This window comes from Drosophila teissieri, chromosome 2R (genome assembly GCF_016746235.2).
Source record: "Drosophila teissieri strain GT53w chromosome 2R, Prin_Dtei_1.1, whole genome shotgun sequence".
NCBI classification, from domain to species: Eukaryota; Metazoa; Arthropoda; class Insecta; order Diptera; family Drosophilidae; genus Drosophila; species Drosophila teissieri.
In genome coordinates this window covers 4030249-4051611 of record NC_053030.1, presented here as the reverse complement: position 1 = coordinate 4051611, position 21363 = coordinate 4030249, and the positions used below count along the sequence as shown (strand labels likewise).

The 21363-nt window shown below is 40.3% G+C and overlaps 2 protein-coding genes across 3 annotated transcripts; one reads left to right on the top strand and one right to left on the bottom strand.

The window, feature by feature from the left end:
- The first annotated feature begins 2457 nt into the window (after positions 1–2457).
- Positions 2458–18893, top strand: LOC122612614 (protein FAM107B). Of its 2 annotated transcripts, none has more exons than XM_043786351.1 (3): positions 2458–3204; positions 17801–18002; positions 18078–18893. In XM_043786351.1, exons 2-3 carry the CDS (start codon positions 17851–17853, stop codon positions 18355–18357), a joined length of 432 nt encoding a protein of 143 aa, XP_043642286.1. In that variant the 5' UTR covers positions 2458–3204; positions 17801–17850; the 3' UTR covers positions 18358–18893. The 2 variants fall into 2 exon arrangements, with proteins under 2 accessions (XP_043642286.1, XP_043642285.1); XM_043786350.1 differs by lacking the exon at positions 2458–3204 and adding an exon at positions 14678–14814.
- LOC122612613 lies at positions 18888–21237 on the bottom strand. The gene is made up of 5 exons (XM_043786349.1): positions 20376–21237; positions 20096–20268; positions 19944–20032; positions 19194–19505; positions 18888–19129 (listed from the first exon to the last, which is right to left on the bottom strand). Exons 1-5 carry the CDS (start codon positions 21134–21136, stop codon positions 19007–19009), a joined length of 1458 nt encoding a protein of 485 aa, XP_043642284.1. The 5' UTR covers positions 21137–21237; the 3' UTR covers positions 18888–19006.
- Positions 21238–21363: the final 126 nt, after the last annotated feature.

Here is a 21363-nt window from a genome sequence, read left to right as displayed (position 1 = left end):
ATAATATATCAGTTATATCAAAAACACTTACACTTTTATTTATGTATTAGACGCAAACTAAATAAGTACACTAAGTGCTTGTATCAAACGTGAGTGAGAACATTAACTTTGCTATTTATCAAGATTTTGTTACGATGTATTAATTACTTAATTATGTTAATTAATAATACATTTATATTATTATGCAAACGGCCGCGTGGCTGTGGCAAGTAAATAATCTAGCAAATTATTTAAATGCATTTTTTTCGATAAATACAGCATTTGATTCCACATTGTGACCTAATAAACAAGGGCAGTAAGTCTATATAAACCAACCCTTCTCGTCCTCCTCCTGTCCCACAATGGACCGTTCTCTTTTTCAGATTTCGCTTAAATCAAATGGAGGCTGTTTATACGGGCAACGACGACAACGACCTGGACATGCCCAGGTGTGTCCTGGAAACAATCATAAAGGTTCAGTTTTTACAAACGCCTGCGACGGTGGAGATTCGCCGGTAGGGACTGGGTGGTAGAGCTGTGGTGTACAGCCGAACTGACCTCGGTTCCGGGCATTACTTCGCTTGCCAGGAACCACTATATGTGGTGCGAATGCTTCGGGAGTGCGTCAAATGACGCTTCTTGGGGAAGACTTTATTCTGGGGTTCTCAACGTGAAATTTTGTAATAAACATACATCTCGGCGACAAAAAGATCACGTGAAGATCAGGTGAGGGGTTTAATTTACGTATTGTAATGATGCAATAATTGATATTGATAAAATATCATTTGAAAATGATATCATCATGATAAGATGGGCCTGACTCGGTGGTCATGTCTGGGCCTGGAGCTGATTCGGAAACTAAGCCCGACGGTGGTCCTCTCCTATACCCAACCGTGCTCTTAACATTATCGTCCAAAACTTGTCGGAATATAAGTGACAATATTTTGGGACTATATGGACAAATTCCGAAAAGGCGTTATCGATATCGCAGAGTTGCCTTGGTCAGCTAGTGTGAACAGTTCTGAAGCGTTCGACAACGAGATGTCGGTATCCCAGGGCTGCACTATGTTTGAACTTTGGCGCGGAGTTACTGTCTGTTGGCCTTTCCATTAAACCTACTTTTATTAGAAGTATTTCTGTTTTTAAGTATTTTTCCTTTTAAACTACGTCGTCTAGTCGGACATAAAAGCACGTAGGCAAATTATGCTAATGAATGGAAGTTCGCGGACAACATTCTTGAGCCTGCGTCCCAGACACCGACGCCTAAACTTGGACTTAGTTCTAATGCCGTTGTAACGTCGAACGTCCTTTTATACCCCGTTGATCGGCTAGCGTCGGGCAAAAGTCCAATTCCCAAATCCGCGATCAGCGGAACTTGGTGTGCTGATGCTAAACGGTTTCAATTTGACGTTGAGCGAAAAGTATCCTCCAAAATCGTCGAGCAACGAAAGAGAAGGCCACTGAGTTTTAAAGAATTGCCAAGAGCATGCGTCGGCTGCTTAACAATAATAAATAAACTTACAATTGAAACAACAAAGCATACAGGGTATAGAAATATATATTTTATGCGTTGAAGTTGTTCAGAAAAATTCGACAAGATCCTGGCGTGGTCAGAAAGGGATCGTGAAGTCCTTGGTAGGTGTCCTGTATATCCATAACATCCTAGGAGTCATTCGAGCCAGCGCATTCCGCGTTGTCGAATACGACGACATGGTTGCCTTATTACATTAACGGTTTTTCATATGCCGGTTAGAAATCGTATTAACAAAATAATCTTTAAATTGCTTATGGAGCTTCGGAGTTTGAATCAATAGAACTTAATACTTGTCGAAACCCTGATATCCTTCGTAACATACTTAGATGAAAAACAAGTATATGAATAAGGGGCACAGTTAACATGATTAGCTTCTTGAAGCTAATCCCAATAACAATGTTTATAACTTGACTATTTTAGGACTTTTTAAAAAGCCAACAGCATCAAGAATCATATTTTTTTTTAATTGATTTAAGCTTGAGTTTCTTTTGAACAACCTGCTGGCCAAAACACCGGGGACTGTCGTCTGAACATAAGCTTAACAGAAGCTGTTGAAACAAACAGAAAGCGGTTAACATTGTCCATTTGTAGAGAGAAATAAGAGCGAAAAATTATACCCTTTCTGTAAAGTTACTGAAGTATAGCTAGTTTTAATTTCACGTATAAGATGTAACCCTTTAATATTATTATATATAAAGTTGTTAACCTAATACTATAAGAAACCTACCCATACCAGGAATAAAAATTATAAGTAGATTTAGTAGACTATGTATCTCTAACAATATACTTTGTTCCTTAAGTATATATGCAATATTTTAGTTCTAATATTCGAGAGAGTATATTTATACCAACTTGGCGCGTATGTCGTACCATCGTTTTTTGTTTGCGGTATTTTTATTGTTTCAGTATTTTTCGGCTGTTGCGATTGGCGATTGCTCATTCAGTTTTGAGCAGCGTGCGCAAACGGTGCTTCGAAAAAGGACGCGCTTACTGCGCGAGAATAAAAATAAATAAAATAACAACAGCTCCCTCCATAGGGGACGAGTAAACGTCGAAAACCGATTTATCGCGCTAAACAAAACGATATTCTTTTTCTTACAAAAAATAATATTTATGTGATGATATATTAAAGTAAACTAACCGTATGGTTCACAAATTCGGTTTCCGAAAGCACACTTAATAAGGCAGTAAAATCGGATTGGTAATCTTGGGAAAAAATCAAAGAAAAAAAGCAAGCAGCTTCCTCGGATTGTTTTGTTGTTTTCAGTTCGTTAGTGTGTGGCCGTTTTTCTGTCTGGGTTTGTGCAACAAAGTCAAAGTCGTCGAAGCTGCTGCAAATATACGTGAAATGCAAATTGTGAAAAAGTTGCAAAAGCAACAACAACACAACGACAACTATAACCGCAATCACACGGCCACGCAACAATAACAACGGCAACAACAAAACGGTTTCGCGTGTGTTGAAAAATTGCATTGCAAATTGCCCACCAGCAACAACTAACTAACAATAACAAAAAAAACGGAAAATTGCGCGCCAAAAGCGAAAGAAACAAAAGGATTACACATAAACAAACCGAAGAAGCAGAAGCAGCTGAGCGAAAGAGAGAGATAGTGAAAAATCAAAACATCGCCAGTCGAGAGGCAGAAATTCCAGTTTATAGACCTTCACCTCCGGAGACACCCCCCTCGTGGTGAGTTACATGTCTTTCGGTATTTTTGCTTGTATTTTAATTGTTTTTGGTTTATCCTCCGTCCGATTTTCTGAATGTCCTGCTGTAAAAAACATTCGCCAAAAGTGCAAAAGTCAAGGCCCCCGTTTGATTTGCGCCCCTTTGACCTTTGTGCAAAAAAAAACCCCAAATGTAAAAAAATTTAGCTCAACCATAGAAAGTCCTTGTATTCAGAGGCACAGTGGTTGGCATAAGTGTCAAATCGACGGCACAGTAACCAAAGGTTAATTCATTAAATTCCTTAAATTTTTCAAGTCTTAAGACGTTTTAACTACAGCTTTTCCTTAGTAAAAAGAGTTTGAATATATAATTTTAAACTTCATTTTAAATAGGTTTCCATTGCATATCCTTTGATATAAAACAACAGTCACTTAAAGTTGCGTCTTGTCAAGTTTACACATTACATTACTGGCAGTCTCAGCTGTGAAATGAGCAATTTAAATATTTATTTATAAATGGAGAAATATGGATTTAAAATATGCACAGTATAACAAAGGGTGACACAATGCTTATTAATGTACTGTGACGAAAAACTAACGATATGAATAATACGCGCAAATGTCGAATGCAGTCAGGTAGAAAAGTGCCAGAATCCGATAGCCAACATCCCTGAAAAAGATTACGTGCCTTTTTTCATATCACGGGAATTGGCTAGCATCGGGTTACCTTGAGAATCGAGTACCCAAAACCGATAGTGTGTAGCGAATTCAGGAATGCGATTCGAATATTTCGACCTGAATCGGGCTTACAAACTGGCTTGATGACGTAATCTGCAAACCGGATTGTCTACCTCAGATCCTTGTTTTCTAATGATTATTGTTTCTTTCCCTACAAACCGGATAATATATTAACTCTGTTTTTTGTTTATCCTCAGCGACCCTTAACAGAAATGCTTTAGGGGGTAGATATACCTAGGGGGTAGATACCTAGTACAGACGCTTTCAAAATGATATGATATAATATAGGAATTGCTTTTAATTGAACCTGTAAAGGCTCACTTATTAGAAGTGCAAGCCGGATTCTATTAATTTCATTTTCCAATCACCTTCGGACATGGTGCCATGAATTTCCAGCCTTATTACCCACCCATTTTCGCAATTATCCCATTATCTCCGCCACACCACTGTGTCTTTGCTGAAAAAACCAACAGGCACATAAACATAGGCCGCCTGGGAACGAAAAAGAGCTGATAAGCAAACACTTTATATCAGTTTGAGTCTGGAGTAAAGCCAGGCCAGAAAAACCAATAAAATGGCATTCTAAACCGGAGGCAACGCCGATGAAAGCCCGCCCATAGTCCACTGTGCCACGACCTCGCAGCTTCTGCGTCTGCTTCTGTCCCGGTAATCAAACGTCTAGACACATTCCGTCCGTCGGCTGCAGCTTCTTTAGGCTCCATCAACCGCCACCCGAGCAGCCTGCAGCAAGAGCGACCTCCTGTCCCTACCAACTGGTTAAAGAAGGACTCACTGCGCACAGTGCAACCCCGGACTGGGGAACTTGGAAGAAATGAATGTTTATTTAATACTTAATGCTTAAGTGGAGCTTTACATGCAAAATATGATTGCTTTAATTACATGGATCAACTTATTAGTACGTTAATATTTGAGTCAATCCATCGAAATACATCTGAAAACAACTTATGGAATTTCCACTGTACCTGCGTATATACAAACAAACACCAAAAACACACTCGTACATAATCCCGTTTTATTGCACGGCTGGTAGGCTGGATAAAGAGAAGCAAAATCAGAATAAATAAGAGACACGAGAGGTCCTTATTTTGTTTTTTTCATTTTGTACTTTTAACTCCCCTGGGAACTGGGACCCGAGATGCCGAGATGTTGAGATGTCGAGTTCTCGAGAGCCTAAGAATCGAGAACGGCAACGGCAACGGCAACGGCAAACACTCCACTCAACTCGCGCTCAATCATTATGAAAATAGCTCGGAATGCTCGTAAATTACAAAACCATGGTTTTATTTGTCAAAATTTGAAACTTATTTGAACAGGCGCCGAGGAACGGCAGCAGGCAGCGGGTTTTTCTCGAATCGGGTTTTATTGTGGGTTGCTCTCTCTCTCTCGTTCTTCTTCGTTTTTGTTTTGTCCATTATGTCCGTGCCGTTTCGTTGTGTTCGTGATTAGCATGTCCGTATGCCCCGTCTCACTTACTCGCACGGTGGGGATGGTGTGTGGATCCCAGGCCCTTTGAGACCCGTCCCTCTGGTCCCTTTCCCCCTCATCATAGAGTGGATTTTTGGTGTCTTTATACGGGGCTTTGTATTTATTGTTTTTATCTATAAATTTCTAATTACTGCTTATTTTGTTGTCCTCTTTGCATTGTTTAACCTCGTCCTTATCACATGGTTGCCCATTTGGGTTGGGTTAACGATAGACAAATTGTCACTGATGAGCTCAGGCAGCAAAAAAAGTACGAAAAATTATCAACCGCGATTGCAGGCTATTAATCTTAGCTTGATTGATGGAGCATTCAAAATCCGCGACCCATTTAAATTTTGAAATGAGGATATGCCAATTTCAGCAGATGTTTAAAACATAAATTCACACAGAGTCCAAACATTTCTACTCATCATGAACTGGGTAATGCAACTCTATATTATACAACTAATTTCATTGCCATGTACAATCCCTGAAAATACAAGCTCCACATGTCGCCATTGTAGCAGATAATTCCCTTTTGCGCTTTATATATTTTGCTCAAATTACGATTAGCTCTACTACACAGCTTAACATGCAAATGCCAATTGAAAACACATTTCCATTTCTGGAATTCGCTTCATTTGGATTAGATTTGCAAAAAATCAACACATAAAAGTATTCAGCAAGGCCACACAACCCGGCTATCAAACTAAAAATTAACAGAGGAAATGGGTTGAACAAGCTTCATGAATACTCTTTCAAAGTAATATACCTTTTATTTATTAGGGGAATAAACCAAATGGGAGATTGGTTAATTGTGTATCAATGTGCATTATTCGGAAATAAAAATTTCCAAATGCCAGATATATTAATATCAGTCACTTATAATTTTATTACTGTTGTATTTATATTGCAATCTTAATATTACGTAAACATAAACTTTTTATTTCCTCAAGAGTACTTGAAAATATCAAACGCTTTTTCTTAAAATCCGAAAAGTCTGGAGTATTTTTTAGGATATGAAAATCCAAACACAAAGTTAATTTAAAGAAAGTACAGAGATAGCCTTTTTATCAGTCATTTCGTCTTGGCTATCTTAATTGAACCTTATAGGGTGAAATGGGAGCGGCAGGCGTTGGGTGAATGAATGAAAAGTTTTTGACTGTCTGCGTGGGGCAATAATTGGAGGTCGGGGGCGGGGGTGAAAATGAGGAGGGGCGGCGACCATGTGCTTGATACGCAATCGTGGCACTTTGTGTTGTTTGGCTACCTCACAATAATAGCCATTTGTGTATGTTTTGCTCATGTTTTGGTTGCGTTCGTTGTTGTTTCGGTTGCCAATCAACTCCTTATATGGCCAGGTTTTGTGTGGGACCTTAAAAAGCGCGTAATTCGCGAGCACGTTCAGCTGGCTACCCGAAAAGAGCCGCAACTCCTGCGAATTGGATAAAAATAAAGAGGGGAGCCAAAGATTCGGAAAAGCATGGCTATATCAAACGAACTGATTGTCTAGGAAAACTAGACAGTACCGGCAGAATGGTGGTTCAATAATCAAGACTTTCAGTCATCAACTCCGATGAGTACAGAAATTGGATATTTAGGTTTTCTGTCTACACTCCACATGCGCAAGTTGGACTGTATGACCGATGGCGGATGAGCAACTAAAGCGGTCGTATTCACTGATTATAATTACGATTCCGGCTTATGCAATTCGTCATTATGGCCACAATTTGCCCAAGCGACAACCAACAATAACAGCAACAAGCAACAAGCAACATCAGCAAACCAACAAACAACTGCAATTGAATCGCGTTTGGAAATGAATATCCCCAACCCGAAGTCGAGCCACTCAAAAATATAAAAGTAAAAACTCGTTTTCCTTTCTGCGATTATTATTGTTGGTCGGACTTTGTTGCTCTTGTTTCTCTTACCTGAATTTTCTTATTGTGTTATGTCTTGCAGTTGACTTTGACTTTTCAACCGCGGCAAACCGTCGAAAGTGGAATCGTCTTGCTGTTCCACCATCTTAATGGCGTTTGGTAGCCGGATAGCTCACAGCTTAATGGAGATCTCGTCATCAGTCGCAAACGCAGCGTGATTCGCAGTCACAGTGTGCCGATTGCATTGAACATGGAAATTGGGTTCACCATACGAATCTCGGTGACTATCTAGTGTGAATAACTTCAGGGTCGATCTATGGGTTACCCTCTGATGAATTTGTGGGTTGGCCAAGTTAGCATGTTTTCAAGTTGCAAGTTTAATGTCGGACACTTCGTTACAAGTAAACAGGAGTTATTGCTATGTTTCAATGCTATGTATTCAGATGTGTAAACAAAGATGTTTACGCTTAAAAATGATTTAGTCAATGCTAAAATATTTCAAGCCTACTAAATAATTTGAAATGCTGATTTGTTTTTTCGAAATTCCCTTTGCATTAGTCGTGTTAAATCATATAGAGCTTATGGAATATACACTTTTCTTAAAAAAACAAATATTTGTTGTTTTTCATTTTAACAACCAGATTAAAACTCATTTTATGTTAACATAAATTGGGAAATTTGATTTTACTTGAACCAGACGACACTGGCAAATGCTCATATTTCCATCATAGGTAAAGGGTGTAATTCTGCATCGACTTGGTATTTTTACACTGGTTCGTTTATAGGAAAATTGAAGTACCTATCAGGCGTAATTGACAGTTACCTGCAATTCATCGCACATTGAGCACTTCTGGGGGTAATGATTGCATTGTATCTGTGGATAATTTTTCACGGCCCACTGTTTGGGAGCCACCCCCAATGATTTCCCAACATTTGTTTGGCTCCCTGCCATTGGCAACCCCGTAACGCATTTTGCCTAACTAGCTCAAATGTGGGGGGTTGATTTTTCACCACCCAACGCCCACCGCAGGCCCTGTTCGTGCAGCAACAACAAGCACACGAAGTGCAATGACGCGAGGCCTTTGTAGGAAAAGCGGAGAAAATGGGGAAAAGTGCGGAGAAAAGAGCAGAGAGCAGAGGCCACCACACAGGGCACTACACCCCAAAACACACACTCACTTGAGAAAGATGAATATTCGGAGAGAGAAACTGAGAGAGCCTTTTCCGATATTCAACTTCGCGCTGCGCATTTTGATGGTTTCCTGTGAATGTTTTTGATATTTCAATGCGAGAAACTTGTTGCATGCGATACATGAAATGGGCGAATAACAAAAAAAGTTTGGTGTATTCCACAAAAGAGTCTTTAAGGAGAGGAATGTGTACACGAACGAGAACGAGGAAAAACAGAGAAAAAACAGAGAAATAACAACGAAATAACAAGGAAAAGTAATTGTAATTTCGTTGGAGTCCCTTCGGGTGACGTCAGCACGAGATAAAAGTATTAAATGTATTAAAAAATATTAAATGGAAAAGAGCAGTAATAAAAAAAGTATGTATTTATAGTATAATTATAGTATTGTAGAATGAATCGATTTAAAAAAATATTCAATTTGTTATTCTTAAACAGCATTTGAATGCCACAAGCAGGATACATTTTTTTGAACGTCCTAATGAAATTATTTTATTGACAACAGACAATTTTAAGTATAGAAATTAATCAGTGGCGCACAGCTACAGTTTCCTCTATAAACCTTCTTCGAATCATGTTATTCATGCAAATTTGTTTTACTTTCCTTTGATTGGATCCATTCGATCTCTTTCGTTTCGCGCAGTTTGTTTCGTTTCCGCAACTGATTGATTTGTGGTTGTGGTTGTTGTTGCAGTTGGGGTCTGAATGGAGTTATCAAATAATAAAAAATTTCAATTGAAGTTTTTTACGATTGCGGCTAGGCAAATGATTTTGCTTGGTCATGGAAGATATCAAAGTGAAAAAAGAGTGAAAGGCTGGAATGCTCTTTAGCGCTTTTAATTGTGTTTAGCTTTTTTAAGCCGGTTGGTAAACACAGATTTTTATTCGTTAAGTGCTGCAATTTCTTCATTGTCTGGCGGCTTAAATAAATTTTTAAACTCTTTTGGATTGCTTCGAAATGATTATTACAGTCTGCGAGCGCGAGAAATGTTGTTGTTTCTCAGCTTTGATTGGCTAATTTTATGTTTGTTGCTTGGGCCACGCTTGTTGCAGGTTTTTCGGCTTCTCAAGGCCATTTTGTTGTAGTGCCCATTTACATGCATTATGTTTTAAGGCCTAATGTACCGTGTAAAGTAGACGCCGCTGTCTCGAAGGTATTTTCCAGGGGGTGAGGTTGAATTGTGCTGATCGAATATTAAATAATCACATTTATGACCCATTTCGATCAACGGCAACCCATTTCAAGAGCAATAAAAACTAACTGTTTCTTTAATTATGAATTCGTATATAAATAAAAAGTTGACATATTCATATCGAAAATTTAAATTTTAGACAAGTTAGTTCACATTTTCGAGAATTTTTGAACATACAAATTTTAATTGTGCTCCACAAAGAAATTTATATTTCAGTTCCGTATTTAGAATACATAAATACACAAAATAAACTTGAAACATTCGTAAATGAAAGCATAAAATCGAATGGTATTTACCAGGAACAGCTAAAAGTTGTACGCTTTTTTAAAAAAGTATATATGTATATTCTTAGTGAGGATCAATAGCCGAGTCGAGCTGGCCATATCCGTCTGTCCGTCCTTTGAGTCCTTCGCACTTTCACTAGCTGAGTAACGGGTATCAATTAGTCGGGGCACTCGACTATAGCATTCTCTCTTGTGTTTTTTATGATTTCCCGAGTTCTGCAGATAGCAAGAAACTCTTATCTAAACTGACGCCTGAGTTTAATGCTCATTCATGGCCAAATATTTGCCTAAATCGCCTAAATCCCCCAAAGTAGTTAGAGATTACTCAGCTCCATCAACTAGGAAGAAATTTCCATAAAGCTTCGAAAGAACAGTCATAAAAATGTTTATTAAATTTATTTCATTCCCTTGTTGTAGTTGTCCAAGCTATTATTATTCCGGCTGATAAGCATTTTGCACCCGCATGGCTATGGGTTCAGAATTTTTAGCTTGATTGGCTCGATGCGGGATCTCGATTACGAAATTCTTTTACTGGACTCGCTCAGCGACCCTTGGTTGATAGTGTTCTCTGCTTTGCGTGGTATGTTGGGTATATAAATCAATTGGGATATAACAATTTAAGTTTGTATTTATCGCAGATATGTGTTTTATATTTTTTCATTGTTGATCAAATTATTACAATACTTTCATATTATACTATAAATAAATGACTGATTGGCAAACATATGTATGTATGTCTTAAATCATTTTCCAAATAATAGTTTTTAAGCACACGTGGTATGCTATAGTCGATTTTCTTCTAGTTGCTCGAATCGTAAACGTTCAGACTCGCGGGAAGAACAAATTTTCTGTTTATTGTTCAAAATTTGTATCTGTGGTGTGGGGTCGGTCGAATGGCATGTGTTATTGTTTATGCGGAATTCTGAATTCGGAATGCCACATGTGTGGGGCTGCTGAGTTTTTCTGTTTATAAAGCAAAGCGCTGTTTAGATTTAGAAATGCATTTGATGCCTGGGCTCCGTGTTCTCGGAATTGTTCGTGGCTTGGGGCCAAACTGAGTTCCAGAGAAAGGTCAGTTTTTTACGGAGTTAGTCAGGGTGATTTTTTCATAGTTTTGACCCCGAGTTCCCAGTAAACGTTTGCGAGTCCCGTTGCCAGACTTCATTTCATTCATTTCGAGGCTTTTCCATTGCGCAATGCCAACTGTTTTCGGTTTATACACTTTGACTGGGCTTTGACCGGTTTCTTTTATTTTGTTATTTATGCTCACTTGTCAAGCCGCTTAGGCAAAAAAAGCAAAAGTTAAATTTTAAAAAATACAAGAAATTAAATTGAAAATTGCTATTAAAAGCGCGTACAAGACGACAAACGATGTCGACGCGGAAAATTAGTTGCTGTGCAACTGAATGAGTGACTGGAATGGGGCGGTGAGGGGGCGGTGCAGGTGAAAGCCGGTAAGCCATTTCGAAGCTGGGGAATTTACTGACTTACATTGCCGAATGCCTTTGGCCACTTGGACGACTTCCTGTGGTTGCATCTCACGCTGGGTTGATTGACCACAAAAGCAGAAAAATAAAAACAAGAATGCGGTTGGAAGGGGGCGTGTCAGATTAGCTAATTTCATGACTCACCTGCCGGATAATTAGCGATGGGCGTGTGGCTCAAACGGCCGACTAAACGTGGCCAATAAATTCTGACACGCCATTAAAATTCAAGAAAAAAAGTATCTTTCAAAGAGCGGGGGTGTTGTCCAAAGAACGAGTGACTTGAAGCCCTCAAAGGAAATGGGGGTGGTATCGTCGGTTGGTTAATAGAAATAGCCTTGCGTGCTATTTGTTTCCAGACAAACACAAGCCAATGTGCCAAACACAAATAAACAGTAAATATAAAATGTCTATGACTAACACGCGCCTTTAACGAGCCCACGGCTATTTGGTTAAAACAGCTTAAAACAAATATGGAATTTTGAACGAATACATAGGTCTGATGGCAAAATTAATAGAGATGGCAGCATGAGAAAATATATAAGTAATCAAACTTCCTTAAAAAGAAACTAAAAGTATTAAACACACTTTGACATTACAATAGAATATTTCTAATAATCTTTGTTTACAATTTTAATTAATATTTTTCGCTTCTTCGAGCCACTTTCTTATGGCTTGATTTCCATTCCACAATGGCAAAAATGGTTTTTAAAGTTTTGAATATAATTGTTATAATAGTTTTCATTCTTCGGATTGCGATAAAAGTGTTGAACTTTTTTCATACGGCGCACGGCTGGCATTTTTTCCAAAAACTCCTCATCACTCACAAATTTGCTTTTAGTCAAAACACACGTTTTAATTGCTATTTCTTTTTCGTTTCTTTTGTTTCTGACCTGGTTGTCTAGATATTGGCAGCATACAAGCACACCCACTTTGTTGTAAAGAAATAGATAGAACCAACCCCAATTATTTTTTTGTGGCCAACAACATATGGAAACCTTTGTGGAAATTAGCAAGCCCTTAACCCCTGACCACACGCACAGCTGATTAACCCACAGCCAGCCGACGAGCCCCTTCTAGAAACACACTACCCAAAGCTTTCACGGCTGTTGTGTAATATCTATGCACCAGGGGGCTTTGGGGATGTTTTGTTGGCGACGACTTGTGATTGTTTGTTACCTGACTGCTGCTGTCATTTCTGCCGTCCTGTTGAAAAATCAGGGAAATCTATTTATTGATGTTTTGCGCACAAACCCCCGATGGAAGCGACAGAGATGGAGCGAGGGTTCCCCAGGGGTCGACGAGTATATGACATCACAGCAGGAGACGCAACAAAAGCTTTTAAGAAAACCGAAAGCTTTCTGCACTCAAAGAAATGAATTGTTTCTCAGTGCTACAAAACTGTGAATAACCCTCCTTAACAGGATACAAAACACTTCAAACAGCTACATTTCTTTATTATAGATAATAATAATGTATTCCAAGTATGTTTTTAAATCTTTTAAAGACTTGCATTAAAAAATTCTATCGAAATGCAAGCACTAACGGCTTATTCTCTCAGTGCCATCAGCTTTTAACACTCCTGCACAGTTCTCTCGCACGCTTTTCGTCTTGTCTCTGTCTTATCCTGTTGCTGACGTCATAGCTCCTGTTTGGCGACTCCTGTTGCTCCTGTCTACCATCCAGCTTGTGCCATTTGCTGCTCGCCGGGCGATTTGAGGCGGAGTATTTGAGTTAGAGTTGCTCAATGGCTGGTTCCCGGTTCCGCCCCTTTGGACCCACCACCGCCCCACCCTTCAAACCATTCACCCCGCGAAAAAACCTTACCCATTTTTGCGGCTGGGGAAACACTGGAGTGGCTGAAACTTCCCCTGCCGAAGGTACTTTATTCTGGATTGTGTGGCATCCAAGAAGTTGGTCCATGTCTTAGACTTCCATCTTACGAAGGGGTCGGAATGTGCGGAAAATTGGGTCCAAGGTACCGCAGCTTTGTTTGTGTTGTGTGTGGAGCGGCCATTTTCTCCATGGAGCCAATTGGCACCAGGCGGCCAGGAAACGGAAGCTGAAACACTCGCCCGTGGCTGTCGATTTTCCATTTTCTTCCCCAGGAGGCGACTGCCGATGCTCCTACAAAGTTCCCGAGAGAGATGGCTGTGCAAAGATAGAAAGAGAGGATGAGAGTGAAGCTTCCGGAAAGCTTCTGCCGGTAGGAGGCTGAGTCCCCTCCCCATCTCTATCCCTACGCTCTTTTCGGGTCCTTTGTTATCCTGCACACATGTGTGTCCTTTATGCAGACGGGCTGTAACGTCGGGTCAAGGCTGCCACCCCCAGCTGCCACTGCCAAATACCACGTCCAACGTGCAACATCCTTCTGCCAATACACTCTTAAATCCATTCACTGCTTTGTAATCTATGAAAAGGTATAAATGTACTCTGTCGAAGAAAAAAATCAATATAGTTAATATAGGTATCTGCATCTTTTTTTAGTTGAATGATATATATGGGCTTTTTTTTTTAATGTTCTACAAGTATTTGTGTTTGCATAATTAAACTAAAGAGTATTTCAGGGCTAGACTAGTTCATCTGTCGCTTTGTAACCATTTGATAGTACAGGGTTCATACGAGCATGTGCAGCCATTTAGAGGTTTGGTTTTGATTGAGAACAACAAGCATTCACTTTTTAAAGGATTTAATCCGTTTTGGCTTTAGTTCACCACTGGCTACGCTTCGTGGCTAAAATACATATCTGGGTCAGCTGTTGTTTGGCTTGCATAAGCCAGTCCGGCGGCATGAAAAACCCCCATTTCAGCCCCAAACCCAAACTCTAACCCAAACCCAACCCCGTATTTCAACCCTGCCGTGTTTGGTTAGCTGCTGCAAATGAGGAAGCCTAAAATAGCAAGCCAAACGTTACGTGTTGGCGTCGCACTGCACAAAGTTGCAGCAGCAGCAACAGCAACAGCAGCAGCAGCAGCAGCTACATCAGCAGCAGCAGTAGCAGCAATCGATTGCAGGGGTCCGGTTACCAGCATTTTCCTTCTCGGCTCGCAGTTTTTAGCCGTTTGTTGCGTTGATAAGAACGTCGACGAAAGCGAAAGTGCACTGAGCTACGATGTGAGGCACAATTAGCGACCAGATGCAACACTCTTACCACCTCAGCTGTTTAAAGGAAAAATAATAAACGCAGCAACTCCCTAGTGAACTGCCTCTTAAATAACAAGTTCACAAGACATATATTTATAAATGTGCTAGGTCTGTGTCAATAAAAAATAGTACAAGTTAATAGTGCCATTTAAAAGAAGAAGGGTGCACATTACTAAAATGCAACGACCCTCGTCGAATATCTCCAGTAATATCATGAACCGCATGTCCATCTTTGAAAGTGAGTCAAGACAAGAGGCTGCCTCGTGAATAATTCATTCGCTTATATATTCACACATTTCTTCATTTATTCATCAATGTTTGAAGCTATTCTTATGGACAGACAAAAGAGGTGCACACTTCTCCCAGTCAGTGAAATCGTGTCCATTTCTATTTGTTTTGCTTTTCCACTGACTTGGCTCGGAGATGGTGTAAACTGATTAGGTACTGCCACTGAACACGGGTAAAAGTGTAGAAAATTCGGAAAAGACATGTCGTCACACACGGTTGATATGCTTGACTTTCAGCCTCAGAAGTAATAAAGTTTGAAAGGAACTTAGGTGGAAGAAGACATACAAATGAAAACAAAATAATTATTAAAATAAAATATATAATAACTTTAAAAATCCGTACTAAGCTTTAAAAGCAATTTGGGTGAGAAGTTCTCTGGTTTTCTAAAGCTGATTGCCCTTTGCGAAGCGTATCGCCCGATCTGCCAGTAAACCCTTCCACGACAATGGTTTGCCTTTAACTGTGCTGTCATGGCTTGTTGGTCCCTTAACCCGGTTAAACGAATAGACCGCTTTTAAAAAAGCTTTCGCTTGGAGACTACACATGATAATAATTCCGTAGCCCTATGCCATATCATAAATTGTGTCCACAATGCACTGCAATGTTGTCTTGATTTATGTGTCTTGGAGTGGGTCGCTCCGGTCATTCGGTGAAAACAAATTGCATATAATTAGCCTGGGTGGAGTGGTGTGGTCTTTCCACGGTAGTGTGGAGTTGCCTTCGACTGCGGCCCCTATTCGAACTCCCGCCGTTTATTTCACTTGCGTTGATTTCACACCAAAAACCCCACAGCACATGTGCAGCTCATTAACCCACATGGAAGCGAGTGGCGCACAATTTTCTAATCGTGCGGCGTGAGGGGGTTAAGGCGGAGGTTTGGCGAGTCGAACCACTCGATTGCGCAAGTGAAAACTTGTTGTACGACGATGGACATCGTAAGTGAAGTGAAGCCTTGTCTGGAACTGATTGAAATACCCTAGCTATTTGGGGTATTCTAATTCAAACGAGCTGTAGCTCGACAAATATGTCTTTTTCGACATCATTTTTGTTTGGATTCTAAACCTTTGGTTTAGCAGTACAACTGCTTTTATTTCTTACTGTAAAAAAATTAAATATATATCTATTGAAGATATTTGAACGCGAATAAACAAGGGTATTCAAATCTCGTAGGTTCCAGGTTCTCCTCCGTGATTTTTCCGCATTTGCTGGCATTGGGTCAACTCAAGCAAAACTATCAGAATAAACCGGACCCCAGACATCACTGTACAAATGGACATGCAAATTACGAGTTCGGCATCGGCGATTGCAGTTTTGTATTTGATGTCGAAGGAAAATCAATCAAAACTGATTTGTTAGCGATTTCCGATTGGGTCACATATGGGACATCGTTATTAGCATAATGTAGTCGCTTATAAAGCTGGTTTTGTCATATTTCGCCCGCGGGCTTCAAAATGATTAAGGTTGACCACTGAAGACCACTGAAGTAAAAACACTTTTCATGGCCATAGGAGGCGGCAAACAAGAGATTTGTTTGCGGCAACTTGCCGTACAAATCTTGAATGTTTTTCCTTTGAAGCAGCCATAATTTAGTTGAATTGTCTGAAATTACTGATGAAATTGATTGATTGATTGTTGAACGCGAGCTCAGAGCGGGGAGGCAATTAAAGTTGGTTAACCCTTAAAAAAATGTTGAGACTCGTGTGAACTAGTTGCCCAATTTATATTGCTTCCCGAATGATTTGGAAACAGTTGTTGATAAACATTAGCCATTAGGCATTAATAATATTTTAAACGTGTGAGGTTCGCTAGCAGTTATTCAATAGACGGCGGTATGCAATTAGATGTTTGGGTTTAGCCCAAACTTATTACGATTTTTATTTGGAAATTATCTCTGATTTACACAAACATAATCCCATTTGGATTGCGACTTTTTGGCACAGTTCCCTGTTGCACCAGTCAGCACATTCTTGCAAAAATTTTAGCCACTGAACTCATTGCGATTTTGTTCTCAGTCGCGATGCCATTTCAGCCATGTCATTGCCCTTTCAGCGCCATTTCTTCTTATTTATTTTCACCCTGTCCCTTATCATCGGCTATTAATCTAGTTTAGGCTTTGGGCTTCGAGCGTCTAACTTGTTCGCCGCGATGTGGGTTAATATGATGGGTGAACAAAAGAAGTTCATCGCTGGTGACGGTTCAGTAAAAAATGTACAAAAAGAACAGCAAAACCAGAACAAGAGGAATACGGTCGGAGAGAAGTTTACCGCTGACTTGAATCGAGTTTCTTTTCCCTGCCTCTCATTTTATTTTACAGCTGTTGTTGTACGCTGCTCTTTTTTATTTATTTATTTTTTTTGTAATAACAAATTGACAATGACATGAATGGGGAGAAATATTTAACCTTAATAAACGACGAAGACAACGCAGCTTTAGACGTCTTTTCTTGGTTTTCTTGGGTTCTCGAGCGGTTGTTGAGTGCATTGTTGGGTGGCTAAGGCCCGATCTGATTTGCGAGGGGAAGGCCAAGTGCCAATTTTACTTTGCACAGTGGAACAGAGGGACATCAACCATAGGAACACAGAAAAAATATATATATTTATTAATATGAGGTTCAAGTAATACCGAAACGTAATCATATTTGTTAATTCCGGTTTTATTAGACAGTTAACGATAATATTTAGACTACTTTGAAGTTTATTATTAATCTTGTAAATTTCCACCGATTTGCGAAACAGCTTTTTGCCACGCCCTCTCTGTCCCACAAACCGCCAAAAACAGCTAGTGTTGAAATTTCTCCTTCGCACTTCCACTAGCTGAGTAACGGGTATCAGATAGTCGGGGAACTAGACTATAGCATTTTCTCTTGTTTTCAGTGTAGCTAACAAGTAGGAAAGAATGCGAACCCATTCACTAATCTTTGAACTCTCATTTTGCAGATACGGCATTGAGGCACAGTCTGGCGGACGCTGACAACGCAGCCGGAACGATGATGTCCATGACCAGCTCCCCGCCGGCCACACCCACTGGCGTCCAGACGGACTCCGATGGGCTGATCCTGCCCAAAAAGCTCATCAATCCCTGCATGGAGAACATCGATCGCAAGGAGTTGCACCGGGAGCTCAAGTTCAATGCCAGAGTGTGAGTAGATTAGATTAAAATATTCTGTTTTAAATATAACGAGCTCTAATAAGAAATGGTTTTTACCTATTCCAGCGGCAAGAGCGTGCTGAACCAGAAATCGGAATTACAACGTGCCTACGACAAACAGAAGGAGCGGCATGCCGCTGCTGAACAACATTCGCCGGATGCGGATATCGTCGGCGGAATTCCGGGACTGAAAGGAGAACTCGGCCGCGTGATCATGGAGCGGGCGCAGAAGCACGAGGCGGCGGCTCAGAAGCAGGATCAGGAGGACGCCGAGGAGCGGCAGTACGTGAATCCCGAGTATCTCAACGTGCGGGCCAAACTGCGCACGGCGCACGCCAACAATTAAGGAGCAGCCCACTCGGATATCCCTCATCCTATAATCCTCAGCCTAATTAATGTTTAGTTTTAGTGGCAGACCTAACCAAATTATGTGTAAGGAAATTATGTGTTTTATGTGTTAACTTTGTGAGCGGTTTTCATTTTGATATTATGCAAAACTAGTTGGTTATTATAATTAAAATGTACTAGACTAAACCACTAACTGGTCTAGTTTGTTAGTCCTTATTACTATTCTAAGTTAAAGCTTTCATGCGCTAAATTCGTTGTGTATAAACCAAGTGTATAAAGTTTTAGTTTTTAAATGGACCCCTTTCTTCCAAAAACAAAAGAAAAACAAAATGGAACATTATGTATCTAGTTAGAGTTACGTGTATGTATATCTATTAATAAGTGAGATCGAAAATGCTGTAAACAGGGCAATGTATTAGAAAATAAGATAGAGGAACAGACAGAAATTGGGCGGAAGATATTTGATCTACATAGAACTACTATTTTATGTCAAGCTAAGAAATTTAAACAGATTACAGAACTATATACAATCTATATCTATATACAAATTTAGTTTCTGGAATTAATAAATTTTATTGTAGGCGAAAAGTTATAAAACCAAGAAGGGGACAAGGATTTAATAATTAATTCTTCGGGCAATAATGCTACTATTCTTCCGCTTTTTTGTTTTGTCTTGCCAGCTTTTTATCCAATTTTGCCTGCTTTGCGGCAGCTTTCTTCTCCTCCTTCTGCCTTGCCAATATCCTGGACATTCGTTTAGAAACTCTTGCCTATGAGTAAGAAAATATTGTTTCCATTATATTTGTCTGTTAAAGTTTTATAAATGTTACTCACAGCTGACAAACGGGCACGTTCCTTTTCCACCTCCTTCGCAATCTTTTCGCGCACCTCTTCTATTTTCAGATGGAAGTCCTCAACTTTTTCCTGGTAGGACCTCAGGTCCTCCTTGCACTTGCTCACCTTGTTAATGGTCGCCTGCAACTTATTCTCGGCCGTTTCCATGTCGTCGTCGTAGGCTTGTTGAACCGCATTAATGCGGTTCTTGTACTGCTCGATCAGTGTGACGTACTCCAAATGGCAGCTCCTCCACACACTCAAGTCCTTGCTCGTCAGCTCTTCAATCTTTTCTAGCTCATCGGAAAGCACCTAAGTAAAAAACAAGAGAGAACGGTCTAGTCGAGTTCCCCGACTATCTAATACTCGTTACTCAGCTGTCAAAACAGACAGTTGTTGGCGGTTTGTGGGCATTAGAGTGGGCGTGGCAAAAAGTTTTTTGGCAAATCGATAGAAATTTACAAGACTAATGCAAATACTCTGGAGTCTGCATGCTGCATCTCAACATTCTAGCTTTTATAGTTTCTGAGCTCTCGACGTTCATACGGACGGACAGACGGACATGGCCAGATCGTCTCGGCTATTGATCCTGATCAAGAATATATATACTTTATATGGTCGGAAACGCTTCCTTCTGCCTGTTACATACTTTTCAACGAATCTAGTATACCCTTTTACTCTACGAGTAACGGGTATAATTAACCGGCCACATGTTAGTCTATCAGATCAGTTATATATCTAAGCACAAACCTTGCAGCGTAGGAAATCAATGTATTGTGCCTGTTCCACAATATCGTGGGTCCAATTCACTTTATAGCGCGATTCGATTGGGTTCATGACTGTCCACGATAAATAAAGGTATTCAATGTTTTAGAGAGTTTATTATAGATTGCACAACTCACAGTCGATTTGGAAGCGATCCTTGTTAAGTGCGCGCTGCTTAGCCGTTAATTTAGGATTGTGGAACTTTCCCACTCGATTCTTTTTTTCCTTTTCCTCAAGTAAGGAGTCGTGTTCGGTCATTATTGTCTCGTAGGGCAGAGCTATAAGCTTGTCGATATCCACTTGGGTGTCCCTGGGGGATATGTGCTCTTTTAGTAAAACTCGATTTTAAAGATCTTAAGGATGCTTAATAATTTGGTTAAGCCTTAAAGTATGCAAATACATTTTCCGCAAACTCACTGAAGAAGCTCCATGAAGCCGTAAGGCGCACAGAGATCCCTGTCGTGGATGACATCGTCTAGGAGGGCCTGTACCAGACCGATCAGTTCTCCCAAATCCACATAAAACTTAAGATCGTCAAGCGTGGCCTCCGGTTTGTTCTTCTCCAGAATGTCCACATAGACTGTGCTCGGTTGCTGTTCAAAACGCTTAAGGTTCCCCTTGTAGGACCAGCCGAAGATAGTGTCGTTGGGATTGGTGCCAGCTGGCGGATACTCCCGCATCACGTTGAGGATTTCTTGAAGCTGCAGCAGCTGGTAGATTATGCACACGTTCCGGAAGTCAGATATCAGGTTGGCAAAGCGCACCTTGAACATTTGGGTCGTCTGGGCTGCCGAATCTCGTTGTTCGGGACTAAGGATCGACTTGGTACTCATCCTGGTTATTAAGGTGGCCCGTGCCATGTATACCGAGGCCCGCGCCGAGTAGTTCGTTTTGTACATCTTTGCCCGGAACGCCTCGTTCGGATCCTCGCTAGATTCTTCCCCGACGGAATCGCGGGTTACCTTTACGGCTCGAACCACCTGTTTGGTCTCTAGGACATATGGCTCGAGAAGTTTCTTCACGAACGCATCGTGGCACATATTTGCCGGTCTTGGCGGAAGCGGAAACAGGCTAAGGATTTTCTCCCTGTACTCCTGAGGTGAGTACTTTTTGGGTTCCATCTTGTGATTGTGCATGCTGGTACCCAAAGCAGACATTTTATGGTGTTTTCTGTTCATCTTGTCGATTATGAGTTTTTTTTCCTTTGCAGTGTTTTTCTATGTTAGTGTTTTAATAACAACAGCTTCAATGTTTTCCATAATCCCAAAGTCGACTTTATAACAAGCCGTAGTTACTTTTCTAAAAAAGTTTAGATTTGGATTATCGTTAATCATCTGAAATCCAAAAATTCATCTCAAGTCTGTTGTAATCTGTGCCGCTCGTGTTTTAGTTAGTTGACTTAAAA